Source organism: Oxyura jamaicensis, chromosome 19, assembly GCF_011077185.1.
Source record: "Oxyura jamaicensis isolate SHBP4307 breed ruddy duck chromosome 19, BPBGC_Ojam_1.0, whole genome shotgun sequence".
Classification (NCBI taxonomy): Eukaryota; Metazoa; Chordata; class Aves; order Anseriformes; family Anatidae; genus Oxyura; species Oxyura jamaicensis.
This window is the reverse complement of record NC_048911.1, coordinates 11418546-11434501: the sequence shown is the minus strand read 5'-3', so window position 1 is coordinate 11434501 and position 15956 is coordinate 11418546. Positions and strand designations below refer to the sequence as shown.

The following is a 15956-nucleotide window of genomic DNA, read 5'->3' as shown; positions in this document are numbered from 1 at the left end:
CCGCAATCTGCATTCTTACAAAAAAAACTATACAAGAATAAATGACAAATGCTTCTCCAATTGTGCATTTAAACCTTTTTTTTTTTTTTTTTTTTTTGTAACACATGGTTTTCAGTACCCATACTGTAGAAAAAAGTCACTGGAAGAAAACCAAGATTAAAGTAAGCTGACTTTAGCGGAATAGATGCAGCTACAGCCTATTTCCTTTTTGGGTATTCACAAAGTTTATCACTTATCTCTGCTCTAATCTTGCAGCTCTTGTTTCTTCACACTTCAATTTTGGGATCTAAAAAGCACTGCAACGGAAGCCCTCTAAGAACCCCAGATATAATGACTACCAGGTAAACAAAAATAACAAATAGTAACTCATCTCATGTTTCAAGGCAAAAATCTACAAGTTAAATTTTGTGCAGCAATCGCAATTACTTCAAATTTGCTCATCCTGCAGTTGTAGAAAGGGGTACATGAGGGAGCTCTTAGCCAAACTTCAAGACACATTGTTTTCCAGGGAACATGCCTACTAAGGAGAAACTGCTGAACTACACTTTTTGTTAGGATACGTACATGTTAGTGCACTCAAAAACTATGTTTTGTTTACAAAATCCATAGGAACAAATACCTAAAGTAATGCATTTTCAAGATTTTCCATGGTTCAAAATAAATTGCATAAGTAGATATGTCAGTCTTCTATCTTTAAAAGGTCAGTACAGTGGGTGAACGACAAAAATAAGTCATTTGACAAATACACACACAGCCAAACCTACAAAACAGTTAATTCCTCTCCTGTAAATACGTGAAGTACACCTTATCATCACTCTTCCAAGCATTTTTCATTTTACAGAGGTATTGTTTTGTTGCTGCTGCTCTGCCAATGCCTGCTGGAGGCGCATTCTCTTCCGTGAATAGTGTTGCCAGTGAAGAATCTGTTGCTCATCTATAAACTTAGCACACTGAGCATTTACCAGTTCTTTGCGAAAGTGTTCATATTGGAGCAGCTCTAACATATGCAAACACTGAGGATACCTGCATTTAAAAAAAACCACATACTTTAATACAAATTTTTACAAGTGACACTAAAACTGGAGTCTCTAGTAACTCTTGACTTAATTATTTTACTTTTATTTGTGTTTTACTCAAGTATCGAACCACTTAAGACTGTCCATGTTCTATGCACCGCAACTTAATACCTTCACTATAAGGCTAAGAAACAAGGACTGTTATAAGCGCATATATGTACTTGCCTAGAGTAACGTTTCTAATGGTTAGGTTTCATTAAACACATGAACTAGAATGTCTATTTCCAGGGCTCATTTGAAATACACAGACAAAAACTTTTTCCAAAATGTGGAAGAGTTTCAACGCTAACAAAAAAACACAAAATCATCCTTCATATAGGCATCAACAAGGCAAAAATCAAGTTAGCCCACTAACTACATGTTAGAATGAAGTAGTTTATTCCCATAATGCTAAACAGTTTTATTTTAAGCATATGTAAGGTAGAGATAAAGGCTGCAAAACATAGGTACCATGCACAACTTACGAACAACAAGTTCTATAATTTTGTCTGTTCCTGTTAGACCCGGGCTATTGGAAACAGGAAAGTTTATGTTACACATAAATACAGTGCAGGTCTTGGTTGCAGGGAAAAATCATTTTTTGAGATGCTGCCACACAGCGCATAATAGAAGGTTAAGTATCAAATCATTAAAATGCAGAAACGTAAGTGATTTTAATACTTACTTCAGATATTTTGCATATTCAGGTTCTTTCCAGTATAGTAAATATTTAAGATAATTTACAAAAGCTTTGTCTTTGAAGTAGCCCCTTTGTGCAAGAACTGAAATAAAATGACAAACAAGGAATTTTCAGCTATAGAGGTATGAAAAAATCTGCCAAATTTGAAGAATATGTATTCACAAAACTATGCAGAGCAGACACTTATGCAATAAATTTATAATTCCAAACAATTTTTTGCAACTCAAGACAAAATAAAGGGCATAATATATTTTACATCAGCATTATAGGTATAAGCAGATAATCTCATTTCCCTTACAATGTTCCATTCGTACAGCAACAAGGATGTGAACAGCTGTTTAAAACAGAAATTTTTGACTAGCATCGAAACAAGACAGTGAAAATCAGAGGTATTACGTTTAGTCCTTGAAACTATTATTAGCATTAGTTAAATTCTGGTTTCAGATAAATGAATAGTGTTAGCTTGAAATTATTTTTGCTTGAACTTATTCTCTTCTGCACCAGATAGATGCATTTTACTTTATTTCAATAACATATACATTTTGCATTTTAAAGGCTTCATCCTCCTGCCATCAGAAATTTGGGTATATTAAATTATTTAAAGATTACCTTTATCCTGGAAAAGGATCTGTTCACTTTTCTTTGTTTAACCTTTTGGTCACTATTTAGCATTACCATTTAATAATTAACACCATTAAATAATATTCATTCCTCAGGATCCTGACATTTAAGTACTTACAGTTAAGATAATTGGGATTTGCCAGACATTGAACAAATTCCAACTCCAGCTGGAACCGCAGTCGATTTCCTGTATCGTCTGATATATACGAGAGAAACAGTAAGAACTGGACCCACATGATAGACTCGAAAGTCAATTCCTCAATTTGAGTCATACAAATAGGAATAACATGTTTGAACAGGAGATGAAGCAGTAACTTCCCATAATAAATATGATCTCATTTGGCAAAGCCTTTTCCATAGATGAATCAGGGTTGGGCCTGCATTAATAAATATGTGGGTGTGTTTGTTTTTTTTTAAACAGACAAAATGTAAAGAATGGAAGAATGCCCAATGACCCTTTGTTTAGTGAAGGAAAAGGTAAAAGCAAGGAACCTGGTTTAATTGTACAGCGAAAATTTAGGAATGTTAAGAAGACGGAACAGCAAATGGCCCACCAAAATCCTAATTGAACATAACAGTGCGACAGACTGCACATTCAGCAAGATTGCATATGACAATATTGAAAGAAGTGACTGAAGCACCAGAAGGTTGCACTACCATTCAGGAATGTCATGAAGTTCAGTCAAGAGAAATGCATAGACCTGTACGTAGGGAGGAATAACCCCATGCGACGGTACAGGCAGAGGGGCCAACCTTCTGGAAAACAGTTTTGTAGAGAAGGACCTAGAAGTCATGGCAGACAAAGTCAAATATGACCTGCAACATACCTTTGTGGCAAAGAAGCTCAACAGCATCCTGAGCTGCGTTAGGAAAAGCACTGCTAGCAGATAAAGGGTGGTGATCCTTACCCTCTAATTAGCACCAGTGAAGCCCTATCTGGAGTGCTGCATCCAATTGTGGGGCTCCCAAGGACAAGGAAGATATGGATATACAGAAGCAAGCCCAACAAACCGACACAAAGATAAAGGATTACAGCATCTAATGTACAAGGAGACAAAGACAGCTGTGACTGTTCAGTTTTGGGAACAAAAGACTCAGGGGAATCTTATGTGTATAAATGTGTGACATAAGAGAATGAAGAAGACAGAATCAAACTCTTCTCAGTAATGCCCAGGGAAAAGACAAGAGGCAATGGCTACAAACTGAAATATAGGGGAATCATTTTAAAGTTGAGATTTTATTTTTTTTAAATCCATAAATGAATATCTTGCCGAGAAAAGCTGTGGAGTCTTCATCCCTGGAGACATTGAAGACCTGACTAGACAAAACCCTGAGCAATTTGCTCTACCTGATCCTACTTTGAGGCATGCAGTAGCCTACATGATCTCCAGGAGATCCTTTGAATGTTAACTATTCTGCAGTTCTGCCAAACAGTCCCTTCCTGGAAGATGTGGAGGAACAGACTCACTTGAACCCAATACCACATCACTGGCTCAGTAGTGCCAGTTTTCACATGCTTAGCAATGATCATAAGAATTCCATGTAATTTCTCCATTTACACCCATGACAATATGTGGCAGGGCCTACCATACAGAAAAAGAGCAATGAGGAATCAACTTTCTTATTTTTAGAATCACTCCACCAAAGTATCTTCATTTTAAGAAGTGTCTCTTTTTGAGTGTCACTGCATCGTTATTAGTATGAACTGTTATTTGATCCAGGTTGGTTGTTACAGATCTATTCTCGCCTATTTTCAGTGTATCACCTATGTTTGTTCTCATTTTGAAAGCTATTAAATATTTCATTGAGAATACATGCTTCAGAGAATCCTGATAGGAAAAAATCCATGTACATTGTGATTATGCATATAAAACAATCTTTTACAAACTACTAAACAGTCAGATTTTAATCTGTTTAAAACAGCCCACACTGACCAAAGTTCTTGACCAAAATTCTTTTAATTTCTTTGGCACCAACTAGGGCTAAATAGAATACTTTGAAATGTTAAAGTAGGTGTAATTATTTATGTAATACTTATAAAAATTCTGTTATAGTAATTTGATAAATTCTACTTGATATAGTATTTTCCTGACAACTCTGATGACTCCATCCTGTACCACTGAGCACTTCCACACTGTAGAGAAACAGCTACATCCTTAAAAAATAAGGACTTTGAACAGAGAATTCAAGAGCTGTGCAATGCAAGTTGAGAACATAGGAAAAAAAGTAAAATGCTTAAATCTTAACAATAATGACCACATAGCTAACCCTTACTGATGGAAGACAGCTCAGTTCTCAGATGTCTGTTGTTATCACTAGAAATCACTCATCCACAGGACTGCGAGGCTCACTTTCAATTCCCAGCTGTGACCACCAACAGATTGTAACACCTGGATATATATGCCCCTGAAAAAGCTGCAGCTAAGCACATGTTCATTTTTCTAAAATGCTGTCAAGGCAGAGCTACTAGCCCAGGGCTCATGCATAACTGTGAAAACCAATGCATTCTATAGGAATAAAAAACAAGGACAGGATGGGCTTGACTGAAGGCCCTGAGCTCCCAGACTTGCAGCTCAGACTCCCGAATTAAGGACAAACAACATGAAGCCAAGGCTGGCATCGGTGGCAAAAGGTGCAAAAGCTATCCTAGAGTTTTGGGGTAGCGTGGTTTTGTTCTACGGCTATCTCCTCCCACGGCGTCTGAGAGGATGAGGGCCACAGACGCCTTCCCAGGCGCCAGGAGTGCAGCACCAGGGCAGGCCGGGTGCCGGGGGCGGCCTCACAAGGAGAGAACCGCGCAGCCCCGCGGGAGGAGCACGACTTCGCCTCTGGCCCCCTCTTCCGAGGAAGAGCTCAGAGCACGCCCCCACAGGCACCCACTTCCGAGCCGGCCGCAGCATTCCGCCAGGCTGGACTGCAGGCGGCCTCTTCCCGACCCAGCGCCCGACCCCGGCCGCGCCGTTCCACCGTGGCAGCCCCTCACCTGCCTCCATGGCGGCCTGCCCACCCCGCGCCGCCGAGGCACAAGATGGCGGCAGGCACTTCCGGTCGGGAGCCTAGCGGGGACGGTCACCGGGGCATCTCGGGAAGGTGGTGACGGTTGCCCGGCAACGGGCTGGGCGGTGCCCGGCCCGCAGGGCCCGCCCCGAGGCCTGCGGGAACGCGCCCCGCGCCGCTTGTGAGCGGGAGGTGCCGCGCCAGCGCGGCGACCGGCCCCGAGGCGCTGGCACGGCGAGCCGGCCCCGCCCGGCAGAGACACTCAGCTGCAGGGGGAGCCCGCTGCGGCCGCATGCCTTCGCGGCAGCCCCCCCCTCCCTTGCCCCGCTCTCCGGAGAACCGCAGGGTTGATGCTTAGGCACCGAACGCAGGAAACGGCCTCGTCGGCAGAGAGCGAGGGAGCGGGCAGGACGAGCCGGTCTGAGGCTGCGCTCTACTTACGCCGCGCAGCTCCCCGGTGGCAAAAATTGCTCCCCATGTGATAATTGTCATTCGTAGTCCTCAAACGTATGATGACAGGATTCCTCATTCAGTATTAGTTTTTAAGTACTGAGATAAATTCTCTTGGACAAATTACAATAAGTCATTTTTCAGGGAACAAAAAGTTATGGCAGTTTCATGATGGAAATAGAGAAGGGAGATTTTTCCCCATAACATTATTACTCAGAAACACATATACCCAGAACGTAAATTCCTGTGTGTCTTACCTAGTAGGCAGCCGTTTTCCTCCGTAGGTAAGCAGATATGTGCTGCCGCTTTTTAAATGGCAGAGCATGTAAGAACCTGTGTAGCCAGAAAGAACATTCAGAGACTCCAATATCCAAATAAAACCCAGATTTAAGATAGTATTGGAAAAAATCCTCCCTTGTTGTCCTGTTGTGTTCTGTAGCTCACTTCAAACTTTTAAGTGCCAGAAGTCAAAGTACAAAGTCTGGTGTATTTTTCAAATAACCGAAATTCAGTTTGATAGCAATCATTTCACTCTGCAAACTTTGCCAGCAGAACAAACGGGCCTCTGAAAACTTTGCTGCCACCTTCAGGTAGCAGTCGCAAAAAAATCTGCAAGCTTCTACCACATGGAAAAAAAGTCACATATAAACTGTTAGTTTGAATGTGAACCAGTGTAGGCATAAAGTTATGTATCATCCTGATGTCTAAGTCTTACATGTTTTTTTCCTAATCAAAATAGAGTATTCCTTCTAACAGCAATATGGCTGAAAAGGTTAACATTTTATTAATGTTAACCAGATAAAAATAAACCAACCATGGTCAACCTGTAGACAGGTAAGGAGGATATTTTAAGAGTGTATTCCTTATAGTTCTGTACTGCCCTCAAAGCAATAGCAACAGACTTTCCAAAGAAGAGCTGTAGATTAAATGTAACAGATACTTCAGAAATTATGGACTTGCTATAAAATGGGTGTAGAGGTCTTTTCCAAATGTGGAATCAGTTTGGAGTGAGACATTGCAAAGCTGGTTAAAGAAAAAGACAGAACTACTAATTTCAGTAAGTAGTTTGGTGCTTATGATATAAAGCAAGTTCTCTGTACTTAAAATCAAGTGGAAATGATTTGCCATTTTGATTTCTACAATCTACATCAAGAGATTAATACTTACCTAACTGAACAAAGTATTTTAAGATGAAATTCAATAAAATCAGTTTTAAATGCTTTATTAAAGTTAGGATGCTCGAAGAGAAATGAAAATATACCATATAAACCCATAAACAGCAGAATTTACACAATCTGGTTTCCTGTGGCTTCCTTCTGTGGAGGTTCTACAATGCCTGACACTCTAGTTCAGTTTATGTTAGAGCCTCCCCCAAGTCGAACCACAGCAGAGCCTGTCTCTAAACAGAACCTTTGTCTAGAAAGCAGTATGCCTTAAATCTCAATGCTAAGATTTTTCATTCTATTTACCTGTGTTACCGATGTTCCAGTCTTTTTTTTTTTTTTTCTTTCCTCCCCCCCCCCCCCCCCCCCCCCCCCCCAGGATAGAAGTAGGGGAAAAGCTGGGAAGGGTAAAAGAAGAGGGCTGTGTTTGTATTTGCAAAACATTCATTTTAACTTTTTACTAGGCAAGCCGTTGATGAACATTTCCAAAGGTGAATAAAATGGAAAGAAGAGACTCAAACCTAAAATATTGAACTACATTTTGATTTTTATTTTTGTGTTCTTTCTTTCTGCATATTGGACAGAAGTTTGAGCCTGGACTTTTTTTGCTTGTTTGTTCTGTAGCAACTTTACAATGAGCCAAGTAGGTTTCAGGCAACCTCTGCAGTTAATTCCTCATTCATTAAAAAGTTGTATCAGAGTGAAACCAGTTAATAAACAACACTCCAAGAGTGCAAAGCAGAACTGCACTGTTGCATCAGCACCCTGGAAAGGAGTCCAGCTTTCAAGTTGTAAATTTATTCTAGAGGTTGCAGTTTTGCCTGGGGTTACATCCTAGATTTTTAGAACTTTTTTTTTAGAACAAAAGCCCCTATGGTTTAACACTGTCAAGGTAGCTTAGGTTCATTGCTACTACAATTGTATGATTAGGCACTTGTGTAACAGTACACTTTATACAGACTTACTTGAAACCTGACTGATTTTTATTTATTTTTTTAAATGCAAGTGATTTACTATTTTCATTTTTAAACTACTTTTAGTGTCTTACTTAGTGATTTTTCTATAATACCATCTCTTCTTATGCACTGTGACTCCCCCCCCCCACCGGAAATTGGGTTACAAAACAATCTAAACAGGATTTATGCATAGCTTTTCCTAATAAAATAGGGTTGCTTTTTTTTTAAAAAAAAAAAAAAAAGAGAGAGAGAGAGAGAGAGAAACCAAAAAAAAAAAAAAATCCAAGGTTTTAGTGGTTATGGAATACTACCATTACTATAACAAAATGTAACAAGTCACTCCCCAGTAAACACATACTTTGGGCTAAAAGCAGAGATCAAACAGATCCCATGCATCTGCACTGCTATTCTGGAATGCGATTTCTCTCCCAAAACTGACTTCAGAGGAGAGAATCCTAAGAAAGGCTTGGTCACAGGAAATAAATTACTATGTAGGTTTGCCAGAGAGTTAAGTCAAACAACTCAATTCTTGGCCATCAAAACTAGAAACAAAATTGAAAGTCAGGGTCATGCTATAAAAAACAACAAGTTTCTCTAGGAAAAGTTGGGTTTATTTATACTTTTAAATATTAGCTTAGTCAAACTTCCAAACTTCCGGTTAACAACAGTTCTTAGCTGGATATGCCTTCCACTGATTTAAGCTCCAGTTTTGCGCTCATGGGTTTCAGAGAATATTGGAAGCTATAGGCTAAGTTCTGGCCTTTTAAAATCATGTTGATTTGTACTGCATTAACAGTAATACTGTACTGCATTAACAGTAATGCTGTTTAGAAAACAATATGGTTTATGATGTCAAGTACAACATAGCATCACTAGAATTGGCAGGGAAACACAGTCATTAAATGAAACTATTTCTGGGATGTGAAGACACCAAGACTCCATCACACACAGAAGAAAATAGAGTCTTGTCTGAAGTGCTGTTAGCTCCTGAAGGTGGAAATGAGGGAAGCGAAACATTACTAACAGTTTACCTATGACATCAAAGTACAATGCGTTTCCATGAGAAAGCAAAGATTCAGCAAGGCTTCATAATTGATAACAGTGATCTTGTTAAACAGTAAGTACTTTATACACAATGCTTGGACCCCAAGAGATATGCTTTCATTTACCCATCTACTTCAGGATAGGATGCACTTATATTGACTTGGGCAATGACATCTTAAAGGATTTTACCCATAGAATGCAAGACAGAATTTTTCAGACTGGAGAGTAATCTGCTACAAATATGGTTAAATAACAGAGAACAGAGTATGCATTATGTTATAAATATAACAAGCCACTACAGAGTCTGCAATTTTTTTACTCCAATGTTATAATTGTAATTGAATAGCAGCAAGATCATAGTTATCACTGACTGAAACAACTGTCAGAACATATTTAATTAAAGGCTTAACTGTTCAATTATGTTTTTTTATTTTATTTTATTTTATTTTAGTTCAAGAAACTGGCAGGTAACACACATTTCAAAAGCCAACCTATGATAATCATGGTAGAACAATCTTCATCTGAAGACTATTAAACAGCATTCAGTGGAGCAGAAAATTTTGTGAAGGAGTGTAAAAAGACTTAGAAGTCTATGGCTTACAGACTGTGCAACATGTACTCATGTGACTACAATACTCCTCCAGGTTTAGATAACCATTAGGAAGTGAAGACAAATTTAAGATTAAATGTCAAAAGATCACAAAGCATTTTATACTTTTCTTTAATAAGTTGGTTAAAAATATGTCAGTCTTCTATTCTTAGGACACTGGGAACACAGCTGAGTTTCAGGTCAGCCCTTTGCCAGGATCAATATGCTTTGAACTTTAGAGTAACATTCTGGAAGGAATATCTTCACTAAGGTATTGCTTGTCATTTTAAGACATTTTTAAAGGTGCTTTAAAGAAAAAACTTTGAAGTGAGCCAAAGGGCTTTATTTAGACTTTAAAAGATGCTTAGAACAAATGCTAAACCACATGCAATGTTGAGTTGGAGTGTTATTAGGAGAAGCATTTCTGTTGTTCAATATTATTAGCCTGTCAGTCTCGTATTCCAGAGAGTAGGCTCCTTAATTCCATGACACATTTATATCTGCCACCAAGTCCATAATGCTAATAACTTTGTGTATTAACATTTTGATAAAAGTGAGTCATGTTAGTGAAATCATTGGGGCCAAATATAAAAACAAGTTTTTTTTTTTTTTTTTTTTTTCACCACACCAATTGCCTGACATAAAAGAATCAGGAAAGTTAGATTCTCCTAGTCTTGTACAGGAACATATAACTGTACTTGAAATATCACTGCACTTACTTATGCAGCTGAAGAAAAGAGTGCTAGAATTGCAAGGCCCCTGGTAATGAAGATGTTATGATTAGTGAGATTCCTTCCTGCTGGCAAGTAAAACTTTAAATATCCTCTACAAACTCACCCACAAGCTCACCCACCCATGATGAAAATAACTTTAATTCTTGGTCATTGCAAAGGTGGTGCACAAATAGTTATAGTTTCATGGATGCTTACATAAATATTTGGCAAAAATATAAACCTTCTCTTTAGTTGCATGCTAACCAGTCTGTCAATGCATATAGTTAAGAATATATAGAATTCAGGCAAACAGAAGCGCTAATCTCCTTAGGAGGCAAATCTAAATATACTTTATGTAGACAAGTCTCTTAACCCCCATATGTCAGGCCTACACTAGAATGTTTGGATTATGTCTAACACGTATACTTAAGTAACTTGAAGAAACCTAAAACTTATTGAATAATTACACAACAGTGTAGAGCACACCTTGACATGTTCCTTGTGTTATATTCAATTTTTTTCTTGTTGTATTGCAGAGTTAAAATCTTAATTAAAATATTTTGAGTAATTGCCATATTTTGAGCCTTTTCATAGGCCACTTTTATATATAAATAAGAAATGTTAAACTACCTCTCACCATAATAATAACTGCACAGCTGTCTGATCTTGCAGTCTTCCAGTTTAACCATTGGAAAAAAAAAAAAAAATGTCTCAGGATCAGATCCTAGATTAATTTTTTAATTTTGCTTTCTCTTGAGATCTCTAAGATTTGCTTTGGCAATTCAAGAGAAGATTAAAAAATCTAGGTTGTAATCTCAGGATACTAGTCTTATACTAAAAAATTTTCCTTTCACCAACACCTTTCCAAACAGAACAGAAAATACAAGTATTTTTTCACACTCTAGCTGAGAAGAGCATCTCCACTGATTGCAGTGCTCTTACAGAGCTGAAGAACTGGTGGTGTCGGAAAGAGAATCCAGCCAATGGTTCTCAATGTATATCATTTAATTAATCAACTTTATCCCTCTTTCAACAAGGGGTAGTTTTAAAAAAGAAAGGAAGGTAAACACATTGAATGTGTGTTCATCTGGGATCTAGAGTCACTATTTACAATCCATGTAACTTAGCCATCATTTGTCTGAATGTCTTCAATGCTGCTCTTTTCAGTCTTTAAGCAGGTGAATGATTATTGTGTTATTACTGGGAGATGCTGTGTTGTTGCAGTGTGAGCATTAAACTAAACAAGACAAAAAAGGAGAAGACACTCAGCACAAGCAGAATTTGGCCTTAAGCACCAATGGTCTTCCATAAGGAACATCCTATGATACTAGCCATCAGCAGGGTAAACATGCTCACAGTGCACTGTATTTCACTGAAGATGTATGTTTTGACTGCACCCAACTGGGTGACTTGGCAGTCTTGCAGGACACTGCTTACATTTTTCTGCTCCTTATCCCCACATAAGAGTAAACACACTCCCCTCTAATATACCTCAGTGTCCTGTATCATAGCCTCTGCTTTTCTAGAAACGTCTCCCCAGCCATGCAGTCTCTTCACAGCAATTCTACTAGTTGCTTTGCACCAATATCACCTATGCATCTTCTCTGGAAACTAGAATTTTTGAACAGTAAATAGCAATATTTTTATTTGAAATGTCATTCTGGGAGAACTAAGGAAGACAGTTTCCTACAAGCAGATTTTCTAGTAATTTTCTAAATATTTATCTGTAATAAACATTCTCTTGTGGAGTTTCTATGCAACTTTTCTTATGGCATAACCAGGTTCATTTCTTCTCACCAAATACATGTTATTCCAAGGCTCTCTTCCCTTTCAGGTGACTGGATGGAAGTCAGCCAGTAGGTTCTGGAAGTATTAGATACACACTGGCAGCATAACTGCACAAGTTTCTACAGGTCTGTTGTAGGGATCAGTGATGGACTTAACTTTGATCATGGGGTAGCTGCTGTCTTGTTATTTTTATCTCTGGGTCCTTTTTTCCTTATTTTTTTCTTTATCTTTTTTTTCCTTATTTTTATCTCTCCCACCTTGATAGAAATTCTGGTTTTGACTGCATAACCAAGAAAAACTATTGAAGAAAAATAGATACTTGCTCCAGAAATAATCATTGCTTAATTGAAAAATTTTAGCTTTTTTTTTTCAGATGGAAAATTTGATATTCAACCAGCCTGCTAAAATATTTGCAGAGACCCAACCTATGTTATTGTTCACAAAGATTAGTTCACACATGTATGTTGTTTTAGTATCCAGTACACTCAGTTCTGTCAAGTATATGGTTTGCCTATAAAAATAATATTTTATGAGGTGCACATGCTGACCTGGAATGGTTTATGAAAACTCATTGAAAAGCTGTGTGCCAAATCAGGCCACTGAGTAATTTCATGTGGGTAAATAAAGTAGTGAAGTACACATGGGAAAGATAAAACATTTTTTCTTATTTAAGAAATGGTCTCTTCCTTGTGACCAGAATCTACAATCCACATTTACACCACAACTAATAGGCAACTATTGATGTAGTGCTGCAGAAAATAAAATAAAATAAAAATAAAAATAAATAGCAAAAACACTTTCAGTATAATCAACTCGTTTTCTAACAAGCTAACAAACATCTTGTTAAGCAGTCCTTAATCACCTCTGAGCAGCATGAGCCTACCTTTTACTCTGTGCCTCCATATGGCTTGTGCTGCAGTTGCCTCTATTCCATATAAGACACTGGAATTCCTTAGAATTTGCCTTTGGAAGAAGAAGGTTTTCCTTCCCCATTAAAAATTACAAGTATTGACTAGTCATGCTAAAGCACAGGATGAATAAGAAAATTGTTTTCAGTATATTGAGTTGACAGTTACTACACTAGAATGCTAAACCACTGATTAAATAACCAACCAGTTGAGAAAAATCTACTACAAAGAAGAATTGTCTGTTGATAAATATAATTTACTTTTTTATTAGACTTACATTCAAGTGCAAATAGAACAAAAGGAACTTAACAACATTTAACAACAAAGATTTAACAAGGGGAAAAGTGGGGACCAACTGACATAATGGATAAGAAATACCACTTTCTGTCAGCATGGGCTCAGTTTTGCTATACACTGCAAATTGCTGCACAAATTCACAAGCCAGACCCTCAAAATTGCAAGTCTGCATTTAAAACTAAGTAATTTAAAATTGAAACAGTGAGTTCCTGTTACTTGTTTTCATTTATTTTGAGTTAGAGTTGATATCCAAAGGCATTCTTCCTATTCTGTCACAGTTTCCAACAAAAGCTGGGATTCCCACATGACTGAAGGAGTTAGAACTTCAAGAATCACAGCAAATTTCATACAATTTGACTGAAATCAGAGCCTTCAGCAACATAACTTGTTCATTAGTTAGACAGATCACTTAATCTTTGTTTTCATGCGTGAATTAGCAGGACATATTTCTAACCAGTGTTATAGGTTGATAAGCACTAAATACAACATTTAAAACTGAAAAAGTTAAACAACTTGGTTGGAATTTGAGTAGAGTCCAAATAGAAGCTTTAATTAACCAGTCTCTGGCTTCTTGCTTTATACTTACACTGTCTCTAACACACATACTTCCACAAGTCTTTCCACAGTTTTCCTGACTCACTTACACACTCACTCTTAAGTAATCCTACAGCAGTCTAGACTCACATGAAAAAATGTGAACAACTTTCTGCTCTTTCTATATGTGTGTAACATATATATACATGCACATAAAATGCATACATAAACACACACACGCACACATACATAAACAAAGCCTGGCACACACAACTTGCTGGCGATAGAAAAGAAGTTGGCCTTAATAGCCCAAACCCAAGGATTATCAGCTGGTGTTAGTGTAACCCTACCAAAGAGTTGCTAGACATGAGGATTTCAATAGATCTCTGTCTGAAAAATAAAGGGGATGGTTGGCCATTAAAACAAAACAGTTATGGGCACAAAGAAAGAAAGTCTTATGAAGCAAGCTTTCCTGTGAAATGAACGTTATTACTAGAGCTCAATCATGGGTCTTTCCATGCAGTCATTTACTCGCTACAACACAGTGCTATAAAATACCAAGTCCAGGAATACTTTAAGCCAACTCTAGGTAACCACTGTCTAGATAAAAAAAATTATGTAAAGCTCATCAACCTTCTAGGAACTTTTTTTTTTAATTATTATTATTTTATTTTATTTTCCTTGTATAACTCAGTGTTCTGTTGATAAGCTGGATTTTCACAGCTGTCAGGATGAACATCCATGAAAAGTCTTCATGCTAATTTTGCAGATAAAAGTTCTTGCAAGATAAAGTAAGATAGGATATAACTAATTGGACAGCAACAGAGTTATGCAGGAGATGTTTGAATCAAAATCTTTATAAACAATGAAAACTAATCATGAATAAAACAGTGAAGGAAAAACTAACACCCTCCTCAACAATACCATCTTTTTACAATATTATCCTATTTTCTATTATGGTTATTTAAATGCAACTACATTATGAGACCAGGTTTTCTATGAAACAGTTTTTAGGATTTGAATAACAATACTATTATCTGTTTTGCTGGTTTTGTCATTAATACTCACTTGTAGAAATTGGTGCTATCAAGTTGTTATATTCTGAAAATACTTCTGTGGAGTAGGCAACTGTGTATGATCGTCAGGGAGACTCAAGTGCTCTGCTCAAGGACAGGAACATCTTTTGTCATATCTTGCAAAGCAGATGCAGTCTGTAGTGGATGACAGAGTCCTCTTTATACCACAGACTATGCACAAAGGGGCCAGCAGAGGTATATAAAAGTGAGGGTCTGATCTGATGGAGGAGAGTTGCCTCTGGACAGGCCATTCCAGCCAGATGAAAAACAGCTTTAAATCATGCAGGCAAATGCCAAGCCTTGCAAGTGCCCATTAGTGCATTGATGGGATTGTGCTCAAATACACAGAAGTGTTGGGGACCTCACTGAGAAACAGAGAGAGCACTGTCGGGAAGTCGTATGTTTATTCACCCACATTGGAAAACCAGTGTGAAAACAGTCTGTCACTAGATTCAAGTCACTTGATTTGCATCCACAGTAAGTTTGACTCTATTTCTGTCTGAGTGCTATTTTTAGCTTGGTGACTTAAAAATCACATAGAGAATGCTGAAAGTGGATGTAGATATAGATACAACATGGGCAAGAAATACATGATCATAAAATCACAGAATCATCTGGGTTGGAAAAGACCTTCAAACCATCAGCAATATGACCAAGACCCGTCACTAAACCATGTCTCTTAGTGCCACATCCACACATTTCTTAAATACCTCTAGGGATGGAGACTCCACCACTTCCCTGTGCAACCCATTCCAATGCTTCACCTCTCTTAGTGAACAAATTCCTAATGTCCAGCTTAAATCTCCTCTCGTGTAACTCGAGACTGTTTCCTCACATCTTATTACCTGTCACCTGAGAAAAGAGACCCACACCCTCCTCACTGCAGCCTCTTTTAAGGTAGTTGTAGAGAGACATGAGGACTCCCTCAGCATCCTCTCCTCCATGTTAAAGAACCCCCATTTCCTCAGTTACTGCTAATTCTTGTTTTCTAGTTTCTTCACCAGCTTTGCTGCTTTTCTATGCACACATTTGAGCAACTCAATATCCTTCTTGTAGTGAGGGTCC

At 38.0% G+C, this 15956-nt stretch overlaps 1 protein-coding gene and 1 long non-coding RNA gene across 2 annotated transcripts; both read right to left on the bottom strand.

The window, feature by feature from the left end:
- Window positions 1-200: 200 nt before the first annotated feature.
- LOC118176173 lies at window positions 201-12195 on the bottom strand. Its single transcript, XR_004755289.1, has 3 exons — window positions 12185-12195; window positions 577-583; window positions 201-391 (listed from the first exon to the last, which is right to left on the bottom strand). It is a non-coding gene; the product is annotated as an uncharacterized LOC118176173 (long non-coding RNA).
- MED31 (mediator complex subunit 31) lies at window positions 678-5615 on the bottom strand. The gene is made up of 4 exons (XM_035342943.1): window positions 5360-5615; window positions 2495-2572; window positions 1741-1837; window positions 678-1023 (listed from the first exon to the last, which is right to left on the bottom strand). Exons 1-4 carry the CDS (start codon window positions 5367-5369, stop codon window positions 831-833), a joined length of 378 nt encoding a protein of 125 aa, XP_035198834.1. The 5' UTR covers window positions 5370-5615; the 3' UTR covers window positions 678-830.
- Window positions 12196-15956: the final 3761 nt, after the last annotated feature.

What these genes read in the sequence shown, in the direction of transcription:
- MED31 (XM_035342943.1), bottom strand. An exon ending in AAATCCCAATTATCTTAACT is followed by an intron (nt 1,838 to 2,494) that starts GTAAGTACTTAA and finishes ATTTTATTTCAG; the next exon opens with TTCTTGCACAAAGGGGCTAC. An exon ending in GAATATGCAAAATATCTGAA is followed by an intron (nt 1,024 to 1,740) that starts GTAAGTATTAAA and finishes TTTTAAATGCAG; the next exon opens with GTATCCTCAGTGTTTGCATA.